This window comes from Mobula birostris, chromosome X, assembly GCF_030028105.1.
Source record: "Mobula birostris isolate sMobBir1 chromosome X, sMobBir1.hap1, whole genome shotgun sequence".
Classification (NCBI taxonomy): Eukaryota; Metazoa; Chordata; class Chondrichthyes; order Myliobatiformes; family Myliobatidae; genus Mobula; species Mobula birostris.
The window spans coordinates 77,146,095-77,173,547 of record NC_092402.1 but is presented as its reverse complement, the minus strand read 5'-3'; the positions used below and the strand labels follow the sequence as shown (position 1 = coordinate 77,173,547).

At 40.8% G+C, this 27,453-nt stretch overlaps 1 protein-coding gene across 3 annotated transcripts in view; it reads left to right on the top strand.

Annotated features, from left to right (window-relative positions):
* LOC140191537 (vesicle-fusing ATPase) overlaps window positions 1-27,453 on the top strand; it is a 292,320-nt gene that overhangs the window by 68,123 nt on the left and 196,744 nt on the right. For all 3 annotated transcript variants that reach the window (XM_072248989.1, XM_072248987.1, XM_072248990.1), the window contains exon 4: window positions 2,303-2,342. In XM_072248989.1, coding sequence (XP_072105090.1) covers window positions 2,303-2,342 — 40 coding nt within the window. The remainder of the gene's footprint in view (window positions 1-2,302; window positions 2,343-27,453) is intronic.

Below are 27,453 nucleotides of genomic sequence, written 5' to 3'. Positions count from 1 at the left end.
TGTTATCAAAGTACACATGTCATTTGCAACCCCAAGATTCATTTTCTTGCTGGCAAGTACAGTAGATACAAGAAACACGAGAACCATCAGGCTCTTGAACCAAAGGGGCGAGCTCCACTCAACTTCACTTGCCTTAAAATGATCCCATAACCAATTGACTTACTTTTAAGGACTCATCTCTTGTTCTCGATATGTATTGCTTATTTATTTTTATTTCTTTCTTTTTGTATTTGCCCCATTTGTTGTCTTCAGCATTCTGGTTAAACACCCAAGTTGGGTGGTCTTTTATTGATTCAGTTATGGTTATTATTCTATAGATTTATTGAGTATGCCCACAAGAAATTGAATCGCAGTGATGGGGCGAGTGAAGTTATCCCCTCTGGTTCAAGAGCCTGATAGTTGAGGGGTAATACTTGTTCCCAAACCTGGTGATGTGGGTCCTGAGGGTCCTGTAGCACCTTTCAGATGGCAGTGTTGGAAGCTGAGATGTTCAGATAATTGAACAACAAATTGATTTTTAATGTCTGCTGTCAGTTCTTCTGCTTTAATTCAACGTCTTGTATTGCCTGAATATTAAATAATATTGAGTTTAACTACAAGCTGTGATTGTTAATTGTAAATCCCAAGGTGTTTATCTCAATCTGAGTGACCTGTCCTTGTTGAACAAGAGTATCAGTGGAATTTTCGTGACAAAGTACTGTAATAACTGAGTGGCAGTGAACATTTTTTGGATCTTTGTAACATTCCCTTGCCTGTTATCCTAGATCAGGGGTCGGCAACCTTTTTGCCTCTGGGCCGGATCACATATTAATGAGTGGATGGTGGGCCAGATAAATGCCATTTAAAAAAAACACTTGAAATATGGGAATTATTCATTTAAATACATCTAGTTATGTTTTGCCTCAAATTAATGAATGATGCATGCTAGAAAATCATTTGTGTGCTTAACGTTGCCTACCCCTGTCCTAGATCTTTCAAAGAATGGTGGCAGCTGTTTTTAATACTAATAGGAAAATAGTGTCTACCTTCAGGATGCAGTTTAAGCATGTGACTTAAAGGTGCCAAAATATTTTCCACTTAATTTTAAAATCTGGTTTGGACCTGACAATACTATGCACGTATAGATGAGGCAGCATTATAAATGTACAGAAAACTCTGCACTGTTTTTGTATTTCTCATAGTTTTTTATAAAGTTTATCTTTGAAGTAAGAAAATCACTTTCAATTATCATTTATTTCATCTTTTTGATTTTCCCAAGTATTTCCCGTTCCGTTCCTAAATAAATATTTAAAAATTTGCATGTCATACTATTCAGATATTATTTAGTCAATCACCTTGCAATACCAAATGGGCATATTTGTTCTCAAGTTGGTTTGATAAAACAGAGCCACTACTACTTCGTGTGGCCAGAAACTTTATCTGTCATGGGTTGCTGATTGACATGTGCCACTGGCATTGTTGCTGGCAAAATCTTTGACTTGCACTTAACTGATTTGGATGCAAAAGTCCAAACTTGCTGGGCAAAATTGTGCTAAACCTGATAAAGCATCACTTGGAAGGGAACTGGGGTCTCTTTTAATACTGGTGACTGTCCACTGAGGTAAAAGACCATAGAAAACTGTATCTGTATCCAGCTGTTTCTGTAAGATGTGAATGATGTGTGGATTTTCTGGCCAAGTTTGTGGTATGACAATTGTAAAGCTAAAGTTAACTCAAATCACAGGATATGGCATTGTAATTGGGTCTCAAAGGAAGGCCTCAAATCTTAACATATCCATTTGGCTAATTATAGAGCAAACAGCAATATTCAGCTTTGTCAACTCACCAGCAGCTCCTTATGAATAGATTAGTAGAATCTAATACTTTTATTAATGGTAAAACATTCAGAATATCACCCTTATCAAAGTAGCACATTGAAATGGGCAAAGTCTGGGATAGGGTGATGGTGCTGTTAGATTTAAAAAAAAATTCCCTCAGTGTCTTGACATGTTATCACTGGAAAATCCCTCTTTTTTTAAAGAATCTAGATAATGTTTAACCTTCCTTTGCCATATACCATTGTGAATTTTTAAAATATGAAGTCTGGGAAGTCAATTATATTTATGGAAAAATGTAATAGGTGCTCTTTTAAAGGCTGCGATTCATGAAGAGTGCTTGCTCTGGTATTTGTATTTACCTTAGGTATTTTTTTTTGAAAACTGATAATGTGCTTTTCTCAGTAATCTATTCTTGTCCTTATTTAAATCTGACTTTAAAAATGTGACTTTATTGTTGTACTGAAACTAATCTTTTTTTCTTGCAGAGAAAATGGGTGGGTCTCTCTATTGGTCAGGAAGTAGAAGGTAGGTCCCCTTTCTGTTTCATAAGGTTTCTACCACCATCAAGTAGAAGGGTAAACTTTTTTCCCTTTGTAGCAAATTAAAGTAAACACTACTGGTACAACTAGAACTGTTTTGGCTGTCCATGGGATCAATATTTGGATCATAATTAGCATCCATTGTCATGAGTTTTAAACTTCCATGCATCAGGTTGTATTTTACAGATGGTGCAAGTGGAAATCAATTGGACAAAAAAATTGGTATTTAAATAATGAATTACATTGTTTTATGGCTTGAGAGGTCTGTTTTGTTGTGGGAAATGCATGCTGAATTTGCGATCCATGTTTCTTTGAGGGACATTTTTTACGAGACTCAAAGTACCTTGTGCAAAAGATCTGATTTTTTTTGTATGTGATTTTTGTTTAAACTTAACTGACACCTGCCTGCATCCATTTCCAAGATCTGGATTCCATAGGCTGAGAAATGCTCAAGGGCACTTGCAAGTGAATGTTCAAATTTGCAGAGGTTGGATCTCTCTCAGCGCTGAGCAAATTTGGAGAGGTCGAGAATGACTGCATGGTGAGGTCAAGATGGGGATGATCCAGTATTTGACCGTTTTAAACACTAGCCCAGATAGACTGGAAGGACAGGCTGTCGGGACCGGAAGCGAGGGTTGGGCCGATTCCACTTGCTCTTTCGCGATGTTCACTCCTCCCTCTGCGGCAGTGAGCCTGTGAGACTGCTTCATGTCTGCGAGCTTTGCGGTGATTTGCTCTGCTATATGATGAATTGAGACAGAGGCTTTGGGCCTGCTTTGGTGGCTCTGGGTCTATTGACTCAATTTGGTTTGAGATGCTGTTGCATGCTTGAATTGTTTGCATGATTTTTTTTTCTCTTTCTCTGCGCATCAGGTGTTGGTCTTTTTTCAAAATTTTGTCCTTTTGTTGCTTTGTGGCTGCCTATAAGCAGACAAATTTCAAGGTTATATAAATTATACGTACTTTGAATCTTTGAATCATTTTATGTTGCATGTCACCGTGCAGAACCGTCAGTACATCAACATGTCATTTGAATAGATGACTTTGGAGCAAAGTCATGAAATTTTGGTAGGTGCAATGGATGGATGTTCCTATCTCTTGCCCATACTTACCTCATTGGCCTCATCAACCTCTAAAGACCCACAATTCCTGAGTGACAGCAAGTCATCTGAATTCTAAGGGACTGCCTGAGAAAAGATATTCCAATAAAATTCTATTATCTTGAGAACATTGCAGTGCTTCAAGATTTCCATTTCTTGGGCATGTAGTAGAATGGTTGCTCTTTTGAATAAGTAAATTGCATTGTATAATTATGGTTATGGACTAGGCTCTTTGTCAATAATTTGATAAATTAAATCCTTGAATAGAGTGGACTTTTAGAATAGGAATTTAAAGTTGTGTGATCCTGAATTATGGGATTTCCCTCACCGTTCAAGGAGCACAGTATTAAACGTGTGTGTTTAGATGTATGTGCATATATTACTAAATAAGACAAATGTATATCAAAATAAGACAAATACATATATTTTGTCTTATTCGGTAATCTTAATGCAGCTTCTTGTTATGCTAGTTTTATTAAAAAGTTAAAAGTGATAGATAATTGCAACAACATTAGGCTTTAACATGGTCGTACAGCTTCCTTCAGGATGTTTCTAAGTTAACTGCATTATTCTCTTTGCATTGAATCTACAAGGGTAATTATGGTAAAATGAAACTTTAATTAGATACAAAAATGATTCTAAAAAAATTAACTGGCTTCTACATATTTTCACAAGAAAATGTGAGGAAGTTTGTTTTAATAAGGTAATTTATCATATTGCAGCAATTACTGGCAGTAATAACATTCTAATTGTTATTAGCACTGCAATTCTGGATTTGTAAGTAAAAATCATGCAACAAATATGGGTTTGTATTGCAATTTATTTTTAGCGATAATTTATTTAAGGATAATTAAGACCATGAATTTATGGGGAGGTAATTATTCAAAGGTGAAAGTTTGCAATTGTCAGTTATTCCTTTTGGGATTTCCCATTTGTTCCTCCTGCTTCCTTCACTTACTCCAACGATATTCCCATTTACAGCAAATCACTAAAGATGCAATCCGAAGACTGAATTTGGGCATGCTCCTTTTGTAATGCTCTGAAATTGAATTTCTTTTCAAGTATCTTGTATGTGATTTCCACCGCCCCCCCCCCCCCCCACCCATTTGAATGCTTGGGAACAGAGGAACAGCAATAGGCCATTCTGCCCTTGAGCTTATTACCATAAGACATCAGAGCAAAATTTGGTCATTCAGCTCATCTCCACCATAACCTTTGATGGCCATAGTAATCATAAACTTTTCAACCCTTCCTTTAAATATAACCAATGACTTGGCTTCCATGGCAATGTATCACACAGGTTTACCATCCTCTGGCTAAAGAAGTTCCTTCTCATTCCTGTTCAAAAGGGGCACCCTCTATTCTAAGACTGCTCTCTGGTCCTAGACTCTCCCACAATTATAATTGGAAACACCCTCTCCACATCCACTCTTTCCCGGCCTTTTAGTATTCCGTGAGTTTTCTCCCCTCATTCTTCTAAGCTCCAGTGAGTACAGGCCCGGTGCTATTAATTGCTCCTTACACTCCTTTTCATTCCTGTAAAATTGCTCTGGATCCTCTATTATTCCATTAGGTTGTGAATAGTCTATATTTCAATGATATCCACTTGCATTGGCTCAGTACCCCTTTACAGTCGTGTATAATTTTTATGAATTTCAGCTTTGTAAGTTTCTTTCAACCTTCACCCCACAACCCCTTCAGTCTCAAGTTGCAGATTTCCAGTGACCTCTTTGTAAAGCAGCATTTGCTACCATTGCCCAAACTGGTCTTGTCTTATGATTAAAGTTGTTCCTTTGTGTTTTTAAGCAGAGGAAAGTCTTTTTAATCCTGTTGTTGCAATTTATCCTAATGCATAGAAATTGTTCATGTATCCTGGCTGGTTCTATGTTCAAATACAGTGGTGCTAGAAAGTTTGAACCCTGTCGATTTTTCTGTTTCTGCATAAATATCACCTAAAATGCGATCAGATCTTCATGCAAGTCCTAAAACTAGAAAGGAGAACCCAATTATATTAGTAACAAAACTTTATAATTGTTCATTTATTTGTTGAGAAAAATGAGCCAATACATGTATTATATGTATTTGTTGGGGAAAAAGTATGCAAGCCTTTGCTTTCAGTAACTGGTGTAACCCACCTTGTACAGCATTAACTTAAGCCAAACGTTTCTGGTACCTGTTGATCAGTCCTGCACATTGGCTTGGAAGAATTTTAGATCATTCCTCCATGCGAAACTGTTTCAGTTCATCTTTATTTCTGGGATACCTTGCATGAACAGCTGCCTTCAGGTCATGCCACAACATTCCAATTGAGTTAGGGTCTGGACTCTGGCTTGGCCATTTCAAAACATGAATTTTCATTTTAAACTATTCTGTTGTTGATTTACTCTTGTCTTTTGGATCATTGTCTTGTTGCATCATCCACTTCTATTAAGCTTCAGGTGATGGACCCTGGCATTCTCTTACAAAATGTCTTGATACAATTTTGAATTCATTGTTCCCTCAACGATCGCAAGCTGTCCAGGCCGTGAGGCAACAAAACAGCCCCAAACCATGATGCTTCTTCCCCATGTTTCACAGTTAGGTTGAGGTGTTGGTGTTGGTGTGCAGTGCCCTTTTTCCTCCAAGCATAGCAATGTGCTTTCCTGCCGAAAAGCTCAACCTTTGTCTCGTCTGTCCACAGAACATTGTCCTTGCAAACTTGAGACATACAGCAATGATTGTTGTTGTTTTTTTTTTTTGGAGAGCAGTGGCAGACATCCCACCCTGCAAAAACTCATTTCAGGGAGGTAGCACCATCAATTTGCGGGAGACTTCCGGGAGAGGTGGGATGTCTGCAATAGAGTAGCTCCTTAGCAGCTAGCCAGCTAGTTTAAATAACGTTAGCTATGCTAATAAACGAATGACACCTGTTAAACTCACCTCAACATGTCTTTTACAGTCTTAACCCACCATGGGCAATAGAAAAGTCACTGTTGCAAACAGTGCAGCGAGCAACACTGTCATTATTTTGACCCCTATTAGGCAGAGGTACACTTTAGTGTAGTCTGGGGTGAAGTACATTTTATATTTTTTTTGGAACATTCTGCCGTGGTGCTCTCTCGCTTGCTTGCTCTCGCGCTCTCTCTTGCTTTCTTGCGCTTGCTTGTTCTCAAAAAAAATTGATTTCCATGATATTGTATATAATTTGTGGGCATCAAGGAGCCACTATTACGATGTGGAAGACTCTCGGAAATTCCGGGAGAGGTGGGATGACTGCAGTGGTTTCCTTCAATGAACACCATTCTTGTTCAGTGTTTTTATAGTGGACACATGAACAGAGACTTTAGCAAGTTCCAGAGATTTCTGCAGGTCTTTTGCTGTTACCCTTGGGTTCTTTTTCACCTCCTTCAGTATTGCACATTCTGCTCTTGGTGTGATCTTTGCAGGACGCCCACTCCCAGGGAGAGTAGCAACAGTACTGAGTTTCCTCCATTTGTAGACAAATTCTCTTGCCGTGGACTGATGAACACTCAGGTCGTTAGAAATGCTTTTGTATCCTTTTCCAGCTTCACGCATCTCTACAATTCTTCTAAGGTCCTGTGAAAGTTGTTTTGATCAAGGCATGGTGAACATAAACAGATCTTTCTAGAGAAGTGCAGGCTGTGTCAGTAACCTGACTTTGTGTCTTTTTTTTTAAAACAGAGCAGGGCACCTCCACAATCCACATCTCCAATCTTATCTCATTGATTGAAACACCTGACTCCAAATAGCTTTTGTAGAAGGCATTACCCCAGAGGTTCAATACTTTTTCCAATAAATACATGTCATATTGGATCTTTTTAAATTAACAGGTATAATATTTATTTGGGCTCTATCTAGTTTTATGACTTGCGTGAAGATCTGATCACATTTTAGGTCATATTTATGCAGAAGCAGAACATCCTACAGGGTTCACAAACTTTCCAGCACCACTGTATACACTCAGTGGCCACTTTATTAGGTACACCTGTACACCCTCATTATTGCGAATATCTAATCAGCCAATCATGTGGCAACAACTCAGTGCAGAAAAGCATGCAGAATTGGCCAAGGTATTCAGTTGTTCAGACCAAACATCAGAATGGGGGGGGGGGGGGGTGGAAATGTGATTTAAGTGACCTTGACTGTGGAATGATTGTTGGTGTCAGATGCGAACGTTTGCATATCTCATAAACTGCCCATCTCCTGGGACTTTCGTGCTTAACAATCTCTAGAGTTTAGAAAATGGTGCGGAAAACCTAAAAAAACATATCCAGTGAGCAGCAAATCAGTGGACGAAAATGCTTTGTTAAAGAAGTCCGAGGAGAGTGGTCAGATGATTCAAGGTGACAGGAAGGCCACAATAACTCAAATAATCACCCGTTACAATGATGGTATGCAGAAGAGCAGAACATATCAAACCTTAAAGTGAATGGTCTACAGCAGCAACTGACTTGTGTTTTGTAACTCAAAGACATAAAACCAATTTAAGGGAAAAGATGGTGAGTCCAAACTGTGTCTAACTTCGGCTTTAAGCGAAGCGCGCACTTACCATGTAGCATGATGTCGTATGTGAATTATGTACTTTTACATATAATCTGCAATGCATTACATAAACAACGAATGCTTAATCTAACAATATATTAGCATTATACTTAAATATTAGTGAAATATTAAATACATAAAGGTGACCACGACCATGCACTCAATGCCCACTTTATTAGGTACAGGAGGTATTGAATAAAGTGGCCACTGAGCGTAACTTTTCACTCTTGTGGTCTTGTATCCTTCTCTATAATTTCTCCAGCCTTGCTGCTTTCCATTCCACCACAGTTCTGGCTCTTGTATCTTTGTATTTATTTTATTTTTTTACTTAGCGGTACAATGCAGAGTAGGCCCTTCTGGCCCTTCGAGCCAAGCTGCCCCAGCAACACCTAACAAACCAGATTAACCCTTATCTAATCATGGGACGATTTACAATGGCCAATTAACCTATGCAGTGCATCTTTGGACTGTGGGAGAAAACTGGAGCACCCGGAGAGAAAACATGCATTCTATGGGGAGGATGTACAGACTCTCCTTATAGAATGGTGCTGGAATTGAATTCTGAACGCCAAAATGCCCCAAGACCATAAGACAAAGGAGCAGAAGTCAGCTATTTGGCCCATCAAGTCTGCTCCTCCATTTTATCATGAGCTGATCCATTCTCCCATTTAGTCCCACTACCCCGCCTTCTCACCATAACCTTTGATGCCCTGGCTACTCAGATACCTATCAATCTCTGCCTTAAATACACCCAATAACTTGGCCTCCACTGCCGCCCGTGTCAACAAATTCCATAGATTCACCACCTTCTGGCTAAAAAAATTTCTTTGCATCTCTGTTCTGAATGGGCGCCCTTCAATCCTTAAGTCATGCCCTCTCGTACTAGACTCCCCCATCATGGGAAACAACTTTGCCACATCCACTCTGTCCATGCCTTTCAACATTCGAAATGTTTCTATGAGGTCCCCTCTCATTCTTCTAAACTCCAAGGAATACAGTCCAAGAGTGGACAAACGTTCCTCATATGTTAACCCTCTCATTCCTGGAATCATTCTAGTGAATCTTCTCTACCCTCTCCAATGTCAGCACATCCTTGCTTAAATAAGGAGACCAAAACTGCCCACAGTACTCCAAGTGAGGTCTCACCAGCGCCTCATAAAGCCTCAACATCACATCCCTGCTCCTATACTCTATTCCTCTAGAAATGAATGCCAACATTGCATTCGCCTTTTTCACCACTGACTCAACCTGGAGGTTAACCTTAAGGGTATCCTGCAAGAGGGCTCCCAAGTCCCGTTGCATCTCAGAACTTTGAATTCTCTCCCTATTTAAATAATAGTCTGCCCATTTATTTCTTCTGCCAAAGTGCATAACCAATTGTATTTCATTTGTCATTTCTTTGCCCATTCTTCCAATCTATCCAAGTCTCTCTGCAGACTCTGTTTCCTCAGCACTACCGGCCCCTCCACCTATCTTCATATCATCAGCAAACTTAGCCACAAAGCCATCTATTCCATAATCCACATCGTTGATGTACAACGTAAAAAGAAGCAGCCCCAACACGGACCCCTGTGGAACACCACTAGTAACCGGCAGCCAACCAGAATAGGATCCCTTTATTCTCACTCTCTATTTCCTGCCAATCAGCCAACGCCCTATCCACGTATGTAACTTTCCCGTAATTCCATGGGCTCTTATCTTTTTAAGCAGCCTCATGTGTGGCACCTTGTCAAAGGCCTTCTGAAAATCCAAATATACAACATCCACTGCATCTCCCTTGTCTAGCCAACTTGTAATTTCCTCAAAAAATTGTAATAGGTTTGTCAGGCAGGATTTTCCTTTAAGGAAACCATGCTGAGTTCTGCCTATCTTGTCATATGCCTCCAGGTACTCCGTAACCTCATCCTTGACAATCGACTCCAACAGCTTCCCAACCACCAATGTCAAGCTAACAGGTCTATAATTTCCTTTTTGCTTCCTTGCCCCTTCTTAAATAGCGGAGTGACATTTGTAATCTTTCAGTCCTCCGGAACCATGCCAGAATCTATTGACTTTTGAAAGATCGTCACTAATGCCTCTGCAGTCTCCACAGCTACTTCCTTCAGAACACGAGGGTGCATTCCATCTGGTCCAGGAGATTTATCTACCTTTAGCCTATTCAGCTTCCTGAGTACTTTCTCTGTCGTAATTGTGACTGCGCACACTTCTCTTCCCTGCCACCCTTGAGTGTCTGGTGTACTGCTGATGTCTTCCTCAGTGAAGGCTGATGCAAAATACTCGTTCAGTTCCTCTGCCATCTCCTTATCTCCCATTACAATTTCTCCAGCATCATTTTCTATCGGTCCTATATCTACTCTCACCTGTCATTTACTCTTTATATACTTGAGAAAAGTTTTAGTATCCTCTTTGATATTATTTGCTAGCTTCCTTTCATAGTTCATCTTTTCCCTCTTAATGACCTTCTTAGTTTCCTTTTGTAAGCTTTTAAAAAATTTCCCAATCCTCCGTCTTCCCACTAATTTTTGCTTCTTTGTATGCCCTCTCCTTTGCTTTAACTTTTGGCTTTGACTTCTCTTGTCAACCACAGTTGCATCCTTTTTCCATTCGAAAATTTCTTCTTTTTTGGAATATACCTGTCTTGCACCTTCCTCACTTCTCGCTTAAACTCCAGCCACTGCTGCTCTGCTGTCCTTCCTGCTAATGTTTCTTTCCAGTCAATTTTGGCCAGTGCCTCTCTCATGCCACTGTAATTTCCTTTACTCCACTGAAATATCGACACATCGGATTTCGGCTTCTCTTTTTCTAATTTCACCGTGAACTCAATCATGTTATGATCACTGCCTCCTAAGGGTTCCTTCACCTCAATCTCTCTAATCACCTCTGGTTCATTACACAATACCCAATCCAGTACAGCCTAGTGGGCTCAACAACAAGCTGTTCTAAAAAGCCATCGCACAGACATTCTACAAATTCTTTCTCTCGAGATCCAGTGCCGACCTGATTTGCCCAACCCACTCGCATGTTAAAATCCCCCACAATTATTGTAACACTGCCCTTCTGACAAGCCTTTTCTACTTCTTGTTGTAATTTGTAGTCCACATCCCCGCAGCTGTTTGGAGGCCTATAAATAACTGCCATCAGGGTCCTTTTACCCCTGCGATTTCTTAGCTCAACCCATAAAGATTCTGCACCTTCCGATCCTATGTCAGCACTTTCTATTGATTTGATATCATTTCTTACCAATAAAGCCATGCCACCCGCTCTGCCTACCTGCCTATCCTTTCGATACATCGTATATTCTTGAACGTTTAGCTCCCAGAGACATGCATCCTTTAGCCAGGTCTCACTGATGGCCACAATATCATACCTGCCAATCTGTAGCTGTACGACAAGATCATCCACCTTATTCCTTATGCTGCGTGCATTTAAGTATAACACCTTAAGACCAGTATTTGGTACTTTTTGCTTTGATTGCACTGCATCTTTATTGCACTGCAACTCATCCCAATGGCTGCAAATTTGCCCCATCACCTGCCTGTCTTTCCTGACATCTTTACTGCTCACTATCTTAGATTTATTTCTGTTTTCCCCTTCCTCCACTCTATCATTCCGGTTCCCATCCCTCTGCCAAATTAGTTTAAACCCTCCCTAACAGCTCTATTAAACCTTCCCGCCAGGATATTGGTCCCCTTCGGGTTCAGGTGTAACCCGTCCATTTTGAACAGGTCATACTTCCCGCAGAAGAGCTTGAGAGAAGAGACCAAGCTCTGATACTATCATGTTGTCCACTACGCCTCTTCACCTTTGACAGTTCTGTTAAAAACCAAAGATGCATGAGGAACATAGCAGGTCTGGCACCATGTGTGGAGCGGGAAATGGTTGTATAACCTTTTCACACACATCTGCTCTCACCCCATCCTCCCGCCACCCCACTAGGAATAGGGTTCCCCTTGTCCTCACCTACCACCCCAGCAGCCTCCAGGTCCAACATATTCTCCGTAACTTCCGCCACCTCCAATGGGATCCCACCACTAAGCACATCTTTCCCTCCCCACCTCTCTCTGCTTTCCGCAGGGATCGTTCCCTACACAACTCCCTTGTCCATTCGTCCCCCCCATCCCTCCCCACTGATCTCCCTCCTGGCACTTATCCTTGTAAGTGAACCAATTGCTACATATGTCCTTACACTTCCTCCCTTACCACCATTCAGGGCCCCAGACAGTCCTTCCACGTGAGGCGATACTTCACCTGTGAGTCGGCTGGGGTGATATACTGCGTCCGGTGCTCCCAGTGCGGCCTTCTATATATTGGCGAGACCCGACGCAGGCTGGGAGACTGTTTCACTGAACACCTGCGCTCTGTCCGCTAGAGAAAGCAGGATTTCCCAGTTGTCACACATTTTAATTCCACATCCCATTTCCATTCTGATATGTCTATACACAGTCTCCTCTACTGTAAAGATGAAGCCACACTCAGGTTGGAGGAACAACACCGTATATTCCGTCTGGGTAGCCTCCAACTTGATGGCATGAACATTGACTTCTCAGACTTCCGCTAATGCCCCACCTCCCCCTCGTACCCCATCCGTTATTTATTTATTTATTTATTTGTTTATTATATATATATTTTTTCTCTTTTTCTCCCTCTGTCCCTCTCACTATACTCCTTGCCCACCCTCTGGGCTTACCCCCCCTCCCCCTTTCTCCCTGGGCCTCCTATCCCATGATCCTCTCATATCCCTTTTGCCAATCACCTGTCCAGCTCTTAGCTTCATCCCTCCCCCTCCTGTCTTCTCCTATCATTTTAGATCTCCCCTTCCCCCTCCCACTTTCAAATCTCTTACTATCTCTTCTTTCAGTTAGTCCTGCCGAAGGGTCTCGGCCCGAAACGTCGACTGTACCTCTACCTAGGGATGCTGCCTGGCCTGCTGCGTTCACCAGCAACTTTGATGTGTGTTGCTTGAATTTCCAGCATCTGCAGATTTCTTCATGCTTGCGTTGTATAACCTTAATAGCTTTTTACTCGTGGCTGGGACATGTCATTGTTGCCTATTTAGGTGCCTGGTTTCTAGCTTATTAACTTCCAAGCAGCATATAATGGTTCGCTTTATGGTTTTGCTCAACAGCAATCCAAGGAAAAAAATTACTGGGCAGTTTGTTGGTAGTCACCATCCTTCATAGTTTATTTCCAATCTCTTTGCTGTTATTGCCAAGTATTTGCAGCAGAGAAATGGGCATTTGTCCTCTCAACTCCTACCATTCGGATTCAATCTTTCTGCCTGTGTTCCAGTGTTGGTTGGTTAATTAGCTGGAATAATTTGCCCTTGGTGTCAGTGGGTGGTGAGAGAATCTGGGAGGAGTTGATGGGGAATTTGGGGGTCTAAAAAGGGATTAGTATAATTAGACTGTTGATCAGTACTTTATGTATCATGGACTTGATGAGTCAAAGAGCCCATTTCCATGAAATATTACTCCATGTCTATATAGAAACATAGAAAATAGGTGCAGGAGTAGGCCATTTGGCCCTTCGAGCCTGCACCGCCATTTATTATGATCATGGCTGATCATCCAACTGAGAACCTTGCACCAGCCTTCCCTCCATACCCCCTGATCCCCGTAGCCACAAGGGCCATATCTAACTCCCTCTTAAATATAGCCAATGAACCGGCCTCAACTGTTTCCTGTGGCAGAGAATTCCACAGATTCACCACTCTCCGTGTGAAGAAGTTTTTCCTCATCTCGGTCCTAAAAGGCTTCCCCTTTATCCTCAAACTGTGACTCCTCGTTCTGGACTTCCTCCAACATCAGGGACAATCTTCCTGCATCTAGCCTGTCCAATCCCTTTAGGGTTTTATACGTTTCAATCAGATCCCCCCTCAATCTCCTAAATTCCAACGAGTACAAGCCTAGTTCATCCAGTCTTTCTTCATATGAAAGTCGTGCCATCCCAGGAATCAATCTGGTGAACCTTCTTTGTACTCCCTCTATGCAAGGATGTCTTTCCTCAGATTAGGGGACCAAAACTGCACACAATACTCCAGGTGTGGTCTCACCAAGGCCTTGTACAACTGCAGTAGTACCTCCCTGCTCCTGTACTCGAATCCTCTCGCTATAAATGCCAGCATACCATTCGCATTTTTCACTGCCTGCTGTACCTGCATGCCCACTTTCAATGACTGGTGTATAATGACACCCAGGTCTCGTTGCACCTCCCCTTTTCCTAATCGGCCACCATTCAGATAATAATCTGTTTTCCTATTTTTGCCACCAAAGTGGATAACTTCACATTTATCCACATTAAATTGCATCTGCCATGAATTTGCCCACTCACCCAACCTATCCAAGTCACCCTGCATCCTCTTAGCATCCTCCTCACAGCTAACACTGCCACCCAGCTTCGTGTCATCCGCAAACTTGGAAATGCTGCATTTAATTCCCTCATCCAAGTCATTAATATATATTGTAAACAACTGGGGTCCCAGCACTGAGCCTTGCGGTACCCCACTAGTCACTGCCTGCCATTCTGAAAAGGTCCCGTTTATTCCCACTCTTTGCTTCCTGTCTGCTAACCAATTCTCCATCCACATTAATACCTTACCCCCAATACCGTGTGCTTTAAGTTTGCACACTAATCTCCTGTGTGGGACCTTGTCAAAAGCCTTCTGAAAATCCAAATATACCACATCTACTGGTTCTCCCCTATCCACTCTACTCGTTACATCCTCAAAAAATTCTATGAGATTCGTCAGACATGATTTTTCTTTCACAAATCCATGCTGACTTCGTCTGATGATTTCACCGCTTTCCAAATGTGCTGTTATCACATCTTCGATAACTGACTCCAGCAGTTTCCCCACCACTGACGTTAGGCTAACCGGTCTATAATTCCCTGGTTTCTCTCTCCCTCCTTTTTTAAAAAGTGGAGTTACATTAGCCACCCTCCAATCCTCAGGAACTAGTCCAGAATCTAACGAGTTTTGAAAAATTATCACTAATGCATCCACTATTTCTTGGGCTACTTCCTTAAGCACTCTGGGATGCAGACCATCTGGCCCTGGGGATTTATCTGCCTCTAATCCCTTCAATTTACCTAACACCACTTCCCTACTAACATGTATTTCGCTCAGTTCCTCCATCTCCCTGGACCCTCTGTCCCCTACTATTTCTGTAAGATTATTTATGTCCTCCTTAGTGAAGACAGAACCAAAGTAATTATTCAATTGGTCTGCCATGTCCTTGCTCCCCATAATCAATTCACCAGTTTCTGTCTGTAGGGGACCTACATTTGTCTTTACCAGTCTTTTCCTTTTTACATATCTATAAAAGCTTTTACAGTCCGTTTTTATGTTTCCTGCCAGCGTTCTCTCATAATCTTTTTTCCCCTTCCTAATTAAGGCCTTTGTCCTCCTCTGCTGAACTCTGAATTTCTCCCAGTCCTCAGGTGAGCCACTTTCTCTGGCTAATTTGTATGCTTCTTCTTTGGAATTGATACTATCCCTAATTTCTCTTGTCAGCCACGGGTGCACTACCTTCCTTGATTTATTCTTTTGCCAAACTGGGATGAACAATTGTTGTAGTTCATCCATGCAACCTTTAAATGCTTGCCATTGCATATCCACCGTCAATCCTTTAAGTGTCATTTGCCAGTCTATCTTAGCTAATTCACGACTTATACCTACAAAGTTACCCCTCTTTAAGTTCAGAACCTTTGTTTCTGAATTAACTATGTCACTCTCCATCTTAATGAAGAATTCCACCATATTATGGTCACTCTTACCCAAGGGGCCTCTCATGACAAGATTGCTAATTAACCCTTCCTCATTGCTCAAAACCCAGTCCAGAATAGCCTGCTCTCTAGTTGGTTCCTCGACATGTTGGTTCAAAAAACCATCCCGCATACATTCCAAGAAATCCTTTTCCTCAGCACCTTTACCAATTTGGTTCACCCAATCTACATGTAGATTGAAGTCACCCATTATAACTGCTGTTCCTTTATTGCACACATTTCTAATTTCCTGTTTAATACCATCTCCGACCTCACTACTACTGTTAGGTGGCCAGTACACAACTCCCACCAGCGTTTTCTGCCCCTTAGTGTTATGCAGCTCTACCCATATCGATTCCACATCTTCCCGGCTTATGTCCTTCCTTTCTATTGCGTTAATCTCATCTTTAACCAGCAACACCACCCCACCTCCTTTTCTTTCATGTCTATCCCTCCTGAATATTGAATATCCCTGAACGTTGAGCTCCCATCCCTGGTCACCCTGGAGCCATGTCTCTGTGATCCCAACTATATCATGTGGTTAAGTATTTGGAATAGTGTGTCTCTTGCACTGAGCATTATTTGTATTCTCTTGAAGCTGCAGTGAGAAAATGGTCAGTAAACCAAGTCGAGTATGCCCTTGAAAACCACAATTATTCATCTTAAAATTATTTACTGTTTTCGTGGATACTCAGCAAACCACATATTCGTAAATATAGTGAATAATCTAGCCTTTGCAAATCTGAATGGCATAAAGGAGCTTTGAGTCAATACAATTGAATTACTGGAATGCATATTGTTAAGTAATTGGGAATGATCCTACCAGCCCCAACTACATCATTCCTGATGCGTGGTCCTGACTACAGATATTCTGATTAATGCATTTCCTTTTACAATAATGGAACAGAAGGCTGATAGTTGGCTGGAGCTAAGTTGGTTACTGTACAACTTGTGCCTCTTGTACTGCTTTAGTAATGGGACGTACCAGGCAGGGATAAAGAAGGAAATTCTTTGGCTAGCTATGAACGTTGAGTTCTGTTTTTCCTGGCTGTGAATTAATGTACATCAGTAAGAATTGTGGGTAACTCAACTGCTCAGTAGTAAAAGGACTTCATTATGTCATAGCCTAAAGTTCCAAATTATTCTGTCTTAAAGTATTCACCAGGTATCTTACTGCAATTTGCCTCAGTATCTGAGTTATAAAGGGTGAAGTGATGATCCCTCTTTATTACCTCACATTTGGTCTGTAGTACATGAAGATGGCTATAAATAGACTGTAAATTTACAACAACAGTTCTACATGTAGCCTAACTTCATGTGGCAAGATTGCAGCTCCTTCCCCTAAATCATTATGATTTAGGGCTTGGACTGGGAGGGAAGCAAATTCAGATGTGCTCCTTTTGTGTCAAAAGTGGTTTGTCCATAGACATATTTTGAAGCCACTGTCATAATTGGCTTCTGAAACACTGATTGTAATTGAACTTTTAAACACCAGGCACTCATCTCTTGTTTACGATGAAAATCTAGATTGAAGGTTAGTGTCATCCTTTTCGTGTAATATGTAATCAAATTGATGGGTATCATCTCCTCAGACAGACTCGTACTGTGATGCTTGTTATCTGTCATTATGTACGTTCTTCATAGACTTGCTATTGCATTGGAATTTTATTGATGCGGAACAGTCTGTCTCCTGCAAATTCAAATCCGAATAGTGCTCAATTTTTAGTATTCTGTGGGCAAGCTTGTACATTATGTTTCTTGTTGCTCATTTTTTTCTCTCCAAACACAGTGTCTCTTAACGTCAGTCTCATTACTTTGGTGTGCTGCAAGTTGCTGCCATCTGTTCAAAGATGCAGTGAGGTAGCTGTTGACCTCTTCCCATTGGGTGAAATTTCGATATTACATCTTGTAAAAATGGGAAGGAAGAAATGGTATTTGATATTATCAGGAACCTTTATGTAGGAGCATGTTGCTATTTACAAAGTGATGTACGGATAGTCAAAAAATTGTAATGGATTTTAAAGGAAGTGTATTAAACCCAAATAGCACTTAATTTTTCAGTTGGGCTCTCGGCAATGTCTTGGCACAAATTTAAACCATTTTGGATTGTAAACTGCTTCAATTTACCTCAGACAACAGCTGAACAGTGCAATGCAGGAGCAGACCCTTCATGATCCTGATACCATATGAAACTAGTCTCATCTTCTTGCATGTGATCTGCATTCTTGATGCTGATGATTCTTAATGCCATTTAAATACCACTATCGTGTTTGCTTCCCCCACTGCCTCTGGCAGTGTTTTTTTAAAAAAAAATACTTGCTACTGCACATCTTCCTTTAAACTTCTTTTGACTCTACCCTACTTATGCATTCACAATTTTATAAACTTCTAACCAGTCCCGCTTCAGACTCTGCTCCAGCAAAAACAATCCAAATCTGTTTAGCCTCTATTATACCTTCTAGATCCATCCGTTGCTTTGATTAATTCAAGTTCATCTGCTTTGGCTTGCATTTTTATTTCTTATTTCAGTACTTGCATCTGCCAATTTATTTCTCTTTTCCTTACTGTTTGTTTTATTTACAACCGTTGCCCAGTATCTGATGATTAGTAGGCTATTATTCTGTTCCAGAGATCTGAACTCAAGTTTAGGATGACACACTGTTGCAATGATGAGGAATGGTCTTTCACGAAGATGTGCTGTCTTTTAGATGAAAATTATACTGGGGCTTTATATGCTCTTTGGGGACGCAAAGGATCAATTCCACTTGCAAAGAGGAGAGCATTTCCTATTGTGTAGGCCAAGTATATTGCTTAGTTAACCTTGTTTTTAAAAAAAATGTGGCCATGACCATATTGCTGTACTTGGTGTGCTTGATGTATTCCCATCCATATTTCACCAGCCCCTCAATGGCTGTAAGATGCTTCTTCCCTTATCCAGTTATAATTACAAATTGTCAGTTTGAAGCATTCGTATTTCTCTCTGTGTAAAGACAGTCTGGCCTGAATGTTTCCTTTGTTTCCTGACTATATTTTAAAAGGGTGGTGAGATAGTGATGGTGCCTAACCACTTGCTATAGAGAGGATGCGGGTTGGATTGAGGAGAAATAGATGGAGTTACAGAGCTCTGAAGATTTGCAGACTTGCAGGCTTATGCTGAGCAGCATGATCAATGGCATGTGGGTTAAGCAGGCTGTATCTATAAAACAGCCAAAACTAAATGGGAAGCTGAGGTGTGATCAATTCAGAGTAGTGCATACATTAGGTTCTAAAATATTGTTTGTTTTTGGCATTAATCCACCTAAATGGTCTGCATTCAAAGCAGCAACTGCTACCTGTATCCTAATTCTAATGCAATTTAGTTTTCAGATTTCTAACTTCATTTTTTGTTAAATGTTAAGCTTTTATGCTGCTAAAAGGGAAATTTGTTAACTTAATAAGGGAAAACTTAACACCATCTCAAGCAGGTTTTAACATTTTAAGCATATTTTAACAACTTGAATATTAGCATAACTTTCATGCCAGCTATATTTTCAATAACTAGAGGCATAGAGCTTGGGGCATAGTTTCTAATACGTTGGTTAGGCTACACTTGAAGTATTGTGTGCATTTCTAGTCACCACACTCAATAAAGAAAGGACACAGTTAAGATGGAGAGGGTGCAGAAGAGACTCGAGGATATTGCCTTATTTGGAGGGTTTGGGGTATCAGAAATTAGATGGGTTGGGCCTGTTTTCCCTGGCTAAGAGGTGACATGGCAGTTGTGTAGGATTTTGGAAGGCATAACCAGTGGTAGATGGCCCAGCCTAAATTGGCTTAAGGTGAAGGGGGGAGAGGTTTAAATGAAATCTAAGGGGTAATTTCTTCACAGTAGTCAGCACTTGAAATAAGGTGCTAGAGGTGGTACTGCAGGAAGTCAAAATATTTAAAAGGTATGATGACGAGTATTTGAATGACCATGGCATAGAGGGCTATGGAAGTAATGCAGACAAGTGGGAATAGTGTAGATGGGTATGATAGTTGACATAGACACGATGGGTCAGTGGACTTGTTTCTATACTGTACAGTTCTGACTTTCTTGCAAAAGGAGTGTGAGATTTGGTTTCAGAATTATTCATTAGTTACTGAGCAGGTTACAAGATAAACTTGTGCTTAAAGGTGTGGTACATAGTTTTGTCCTGCTCTATTCCTGCCACTGTCAGTTCCTCAGTATCAGCCTCTTTTGTTGTGCTGAAGTGCAAATTAATTGTAGCAACACACATCAAAGTTGCTGGTGAACGCAGCAGGCCAGGCAGCATCTCTGGGAAGAGGTGCAGTCGACGTTTCAGGCCGAGACCCTTCGTCAGGACTAACTGAAGGAAGAGTGAATAAGGGATTTGAAAGTTGGAGGGGGAGGGGGAGATCCAAAATGATAGGAGAAGACAGGAGGGGGAGGGATAGAGCCAAGAGCTGGACAGGTGATAGGCAAAAGGGGATATGAGAGGATCATGGGACAGGAGGTCCGGGAAGAAAGACAAGGCGGGGGGGGGGACCCAGAGGATGGGCAAGAGGTATATTCAGAGGGAGAAAAAGGAGAGTGAGAGAAAGAATGTGTTCATAAAAATAAGTAACAGATGGGGTACGAGGGAGAGGTGGGGCCTTAGCGGAAGTTAGAGAAGTCGATGTTCATGCCATCAGGTTGGAGGCTACCCAGATGGAATATAAGGTGTTGTTCCTCCAACCTGAGTGTGGCTTCATCTTTACAGTAGAGGAGGCCGTGGATAGACATGTCAGAATGGGAATGGGATGTGGAATTAAAATGTGTGGCCACCGGGAGATCCTGCTTTCTCTGGCGGACAGAGCGTAGATGTTCAGCAAAGCGGTCTCCCAGTCTGCGTCGGGTCTCGCCAATATATAAAAGGCCACATCGGGAGCACCGGACGCAGTATATCACCCCAGTCGACTCACAGGTGAAGTGTTGCCTCACCTGGAAGGACTGTTTGGGGCCCTGAATGGTGGTAAGGGAGGAAGTGTAAGGGCATGTGTAGCACTTGTTCCGCTTACACGGATAAGCGCCAGGAGAGAGATCAGTGGGGAGGGATGGGGGGGACGAATGGACAAGGGAGTTGTGTAGGGAGCGATCCCTGCGGAATGCAGAGAGGGGGGGGGAGGGAAAGATGTGCTTAGTGGTGGGATCCCGTTGGAGGTGGCGGAAGTTACAGAGAATAATATGTTGGACCCGGAGGCTGGTGGGGTGGTAGGTGAGGACCAGGGGAACCCTATTCCTAGTGGGGTGGCAGGAGGATGGAGTGAGAGCAGATGTACGTGAAATGGGGGAGATGCGTTTAAGAGCAGAGTTGATAGTGGAGGAAGGGAAGCCCCTTTCTTTAAAAAATGAAGACATCTCCCTCGTCCTAGAATGAAAAGCCTCATCCTGAGAGCAGATGCGGCGGAGACGGAGGAATTGCGAGAAGAGGATGGCGTTTTTGCAAGAGACAGGGTGAGAAGAGGAATAGTCCAGATAGCTGTGAGAATCGTATATTGTATTAATTGTATATTGATTCTAGCAGGGGCTTTTAACATCTGCCCAGTTTGATTTATGTTTGAGCAGTGCTGTCATTGCCTTAACTACCAAAAGGGATGCTTAGAGTTGTTGCAGAACAATAGCTAGTTAATTTCTCAGGGTAATATCCATCAAACTGAATTTTTCAGTCAGAATTTGTGCTGAACAGTGATGACCTCTCCTATTTGATTGGTCTTTAATTGCTATAATCCAAACATTAGTAATTTTAAATTAGAACTTGTGTACTTTTGTAGCATTTTATGTTATCCCTGTGGCTATATTTCTGTATTTCTTAGTAACTTTTGGTTGGTTTAACTGAATAGCCATGCTGTTTTTCTCTTACTGTGCCATCCCATCTTCTTCCATCTCTGCCACCTGTAAGATACCTCAGGGATGTGAGAGAAAAAGACCCCCCAATGTTGTATATGCATTTTTGTATGACAGCAAAAGCTGGCCCTTGACCTTGACAGTTCATTGTGACAACATTATTCAGCCTGTGCAATAATCATTCATAGCCCTGAGAGAAACCTTGACAAGCCTGTCCTCAATGAATGATAGTGCAAAATTATATTACCCTGGGAGCATTGTTATTGATTTAGCTAAGCACATAATGTTAAGTGAGATGCATACTGTTAAAATTTAACAAAGGAATGAGGAATAAAAATGTTCCTAATTTGTTCAGGTGTATGAAGACACTGCGATGTATAATGTGCATGCAAATGGTCCATCCCGAAGACGTGCTTTTCAATTAATTGGTAACTATAAATTGCCCTGATGTAATTATGTGGCAAAACAATCAAAGTGAATTTGACAGGAATGTGAAAAATATTAAATTGCAGGGCTTAAGGAAGAAAGGGAAGGAAAATAAACCTAATCAGAGCTGTTATGGATTGACTCCTGCACTGTCACAAGTAACCAATCCTCAGATGTGTCTCTTATCAATTACCCTATACTCTTGTGATTAGAATTACCGTGTCTATTTTCTCCTCAAACCTTAGCTTGTTTACAACTCCGCAATGTTTTTGTTTTCTCCGGTGTCTCAAAGTTGGTGGTTAAATTCCTTCATGATTCCTTGCCTCCCTTCCTGAAGCCTCTTCAAATGATTACCCTCATTCCAAATGTTCTTTTCCTATAATTCCAAGATTTTTTTGTTGACCGTCCTCATGGTTCTGCAATTAAGTTTAGATTAATCCCAACTCTCACTCTGTCAGATGACAGGGAGGAAGAAAATGAGTAATGTCTCACGTAGATCATGCACACTCACTTGTTGCAGATTTCCTAAGCGCCTTTCCCGAGCTGACGAAATGCTATGTCCTTCAATTGTTATGTCTTTAGCACAATGTTCTTTATGAAATGCCTTTCTATAATTTTCAACATTGAAGACACTGTTAGTGTGTATAGTTAAAAGTATAAAAAGATGAACAAATTATATGCCAGGCAATTCTTTTTGCTCACACATGAAGAAAGCACTGTTTTGAAAATGCAAAGAATGATGGAGTATTCTGCAGTGTACAAGTCAAGGCCACCAAGTGGCAGATAGCATCATGTGCAGCTGGTGCTGAACGTACTGCAGTTGTGGTTTCTGGCATTCTGTGTGTACGCAATGCAGATCTGAATCAATACTCAGATTGAGGAACTTTCCAACATAATCCTGTTTATCCTTTTTTATTAACTGCAGTTTGAATGCACCATCTCATGGTAAACTATAATTAAAATTGACTTTGGAAGCCATCAGAGTGGTGACCAGTGATAAATGTTAAATGTGGCAGCTGCAGGTGTTTTGTCTTTCTGTCTGTTGTGATTAATTGTAGTGAAATGTGCCGGTCTCCCTTTCCTGAAACTGGCCATCCACCTGTGTACCTAAACAATGAATCCTGTACCCTCCAGTCCAACAGTGAGGGTTTAGTAACAGGCCTGGTAATGATTTTGAATCTGCATGTCCTTTTGTAGCTGTCATGCACTCACACTTTATTAACTTGTGTTGAGAGATATTTATGTTTTCCCACTGTCTCTTAAAGCTGTATCTACTTATTAGATGGTGTGAGTGATGTGAACTGTATGTCATGAACTAGATTATCCCTTTTTTGGACAATGGTCAGTCCTGTTGGAGCAGTGGCTACATCCACTCCTTCTGTTAGTAAGTTTGTTGGCCTCTAGACTTGAGTACCTCAATCCCTTAGCTTAATATTTATTTTTCCTTTCCCTTGCCTACTGTCCCTCATAAAATGTCAGTCTCATCACTGAAGATGGTTAGAAGCTGATTGGATTTTTTCAATAATGTGCATTAAAAGGAAACTTGTAGTTCACGTCCTTGTGTTTCGTGGCAGCTCTAGGTCATGGTATTACTGAAAACTGTACTGAAACATCCTTGTGGACTCCTAAGAACCATATGAAGAAGCTGAAATACTTCAATGAGAAGACCAATTTTTAGTTTGAATGTTGGATTCTTCCTTTATCATTTTTTGATTATCTGTAGTCCTTACAATACCTGCCATCAGTTGGTTTTTTTGAGATTGTGATATTCATAAGATGGTTTTTACCAAAAAACCTTTTGCCTCATTTCAATGTCACTCTGAATCAATGGTCAGCATTGAATAGATGTTCAGAATATAACCTTAAATTAATGTGCTGTTAATTTAAAAAAATTTCAAAATCTTCAATCCTGTTATCTTTGAACATTTCATTCAAAACAGCATCCAAGAGTGGTCACATGATATGTCAGATTATTCTCAGCCGAGAAACTTTTGGTTTTTCTGTTCTTTGTGTTAGTTGAACTAGTCCATGCTTAATGAGTACAAATGTGACTTTGGAGAAAGGGAAATTTGTTTCCTATTATGATCAATCTATTACATTAATTAAAAAGTAGACTTCATGCGGTTATGGAAAAATTGAAATAATGAATCTCCAGTGACCACCGATATCTTTTATGCCTGCGAGGTTGTCACTAATTTGTACCTCGTTGAAGTAACTTCTGCTTTGTGAGTTGCTTGGTCCTCTGCTTTACCAGTACTGCCTCAACGCACATGTTTACCACTACTGATGCTCATATTTGCTCAATATCAGTAATTAGCTTCAAAGCAGAGTTGTTCTGGTGAAGCCTGAACTTGGTCTCGGAGAATAGATTTGAGTTATTTGAGTATACTTGATATCTCTTTACTGGCAGCTGGGAGAATGATCTCATTGTGGGCCAGGTGGGTTATGCTCCCACCTCTGTCTACAAGTGTAAATTGGAGAGTTTGGCATTGAGTAGTGTTGGTTCTTACTGTTGTGACTGTGAACAAAGTCACTGTGAGACACTGAATCTGGTTGATATAGAAGCTTTATTCAGCAGAACAAGCAGGCTTCACACTGGAGCCACTCTTAGAAGAGGCCTGTTTGAGCCAATATTACATGACATTTTTATATGCAAAAGATCAAAGGTAACAACAGGACAACTCCATAGTTGCAATGTATCCACAATGGGTCATTGCATATGTCTGTAATTTTCAAACACCTCCATCTTCATACCAACACCCCAGACACCTAAAATGAACGTTACTCACCAGTGACTGGGCTGCATTCATTCATATGCAGACTCAAATCATTGGGGTGTTTCTTGGTTTGCAATTGGCCCCAGTCTGCAGCTCCAGGAAGGCCTTTGTTCTGAGCTGCATGTTAAACTCTATCTACAATTCATATACAGATCTGAAGACTGGTTGCTGTTGAAATTGATATTTGTTATACACCATAGCTCCAGAATACACCCTAACACTTGCCACCTGCTGAAAGAGACAGTCTCTGTGACCTTCAAGGCTTGGCCAACTTGATCATTGCTTCTGCTGAATATCTCTTGCTGAGTGCAGAAGTTCCTCATTCAGAGTATACTGTGAATTGCTAACCTCTGTAATTCTGCCTTTTGTGGTTAGAGATTTCATTTATCACCTATGGGGTGTTGGTAATCAGCGAGATGACTTGCTCAAGCCATGAGATGACCTAGTGTGTGGCAGCAGTGTCAAGGTGTAATGCGGTCACTTTGCTTTCCCTCATATCTAATGTGGCCTTTTCAAGCAAGGCAAGATGTATGCAAGCAGTGATGGACCAGGGCTAAAAATCAGCAAGTTAAAAGCTCAGGGCTATAGAGCAAATAATCATTATGGTTGCTTTTGTTTGTGAGTGTAAGTATGTGTGTACTAAAAACAAAATTCTCCACACTTGAGTATACTTGTATTTTTATTCATGCATTTCTGTATTTTATCATTAGCTTAATTATAACAGTACATTTTATGTCTTGTGTCTTATTTTCAAATTGTTTAGAATAATATATAAAATAATTGAACAAGACTCCGTATGCATTACTGATTTCCTTTCCAACGTTTTCTGACCAGTCCTGGCTTGTTTTCCTTAATAACAACATTTGGCCTTGATCAAAGTGCTTTGGAGTCTTTTTCAATGGACTTGGTTTATTTTTGGGGCCAGGAATATTTTTGGTCTAGGTGCTGCTCTCATTAGAACTAGGAAATGGCTTGCTGTGACTTGTTATCTTTGGAAAATGGGTTATTTTTGCAAATTTAGTGGCTTGGATATCCCAAGTCTTTATAATTTTTTCTCTTTTCATTATATATTTTGGGCAGTTGATTGTCCATGTTGTCTCCCAGTACGTCAATTAGACAAATTGCTGCCTTGTTGAAATAGTGCAAGTAATTCAAGTTCTGAATGTCTTTTGGAACTGATATTAATTTTCAAGTGGAGTACAATAAAATGAATGGCCTTCATTGGTGTATCATTGCTTTGAATATTTGACAGTACATGATGTACTTGAGGAAGATGCAGAAAGATTGAAAATTGGGCTGTGTAATTTCTCTGCATTGCAGATACTGAGCATTAGATCTTTTTTAGCACGTTGATCCACTTGCACTGACGAAACTCTTAGAAATAAGGTCAAATCAGACAAAGAATATAATGTTCTGAACCAGCAGCTTTGTATAAGATGTTGCAGCTTGTACTTGCTGTTGTCATTGTTACCTGAAAGGTGGATTAGCGATGCTTTCACAGAGTCACAGGAGAGTATGGATGCAATTATTTTCTACCTTTCGTATCATGTTGATTGGTTTCATTTCACCCTGCATCTACTTGCATAATTACTCTGCTATTGAGCAGAGTTAACAGGAGGAAATGAGAAAATCAGCAGATGCTGGAAATCCAAGCAACACACAAGATGCTGGAGGAACTCAGCAGGCCTGACAGCATCTATGGCAGAGTACAGTCGACTTTTCAGGCTGAGACCCTTCAGGTCAGGAGGAAGTGGGTTTGGTTTTCATTGAGATCTATTGAGTTGACTGGTCAGCATTTGGACTACTGTCACAGACCCAAATTCTCTGAACTAGGAATGATGAAATTTTGGGTAGTTGAGCCTAAGGTGGTAATGTTAATTGAGCCAGTTGTGTCAGAAAACAAAAATCAGCTGGAATTTAGACCTCTCCATTCTTGACTGGCCATATCTGCCAACACAAACAAAGTTAAATGTAGAGTCATGGAGTGAAACAGCATGGAAACACACCCTTTGGCTCAACTCATCCATGCTGACTAAAGTAGCTACTTTATCTAGTCCCATTTGCCTGTGTTTTGGCCCATATCCCTCAAACTTTTGTATTCATGTACCTGTCCAAATAACTTTTTAAATATTGTAATTGTTTCTGACTCCAGCAGCTTGTCCATTTACCCACCACTTTCGGTGTGGAAAACGTTACCCTTCAGGTCCCTATCTGCTCTCACCTTAAACCAGTGCCTTTTAGTTTTAGAAGCCTCTGCCCTGAAAAAAGGACTGGATCGTTCAAACTCATCAGAATCAGGTTTAATATCACTGGCATATGTTGTGAAATTTGTTGTTATGTGACCGCAGTACATTGCAGTACATAATTAAAAAAAACTAAAAAATTACAGTAAGAAATGTGTTTAAAAATAAATCAAATAGATGGTGCAAAAATAGCCAAAAAAGGACAAAATACGAGGGGTGATTGATAAGTTCGTGGCCTAAGGTAGAAGGAGTCAATTTGAGAAAACCTAGCACATTTATCTTTCAACATAGTCCCCTCCTACATTTACACACTTAGTCCAGCGGTCATGGAGCATACAGATCTTGGACCTCCAGAAAGTGGCCTAAGGTAGAAGGAGAT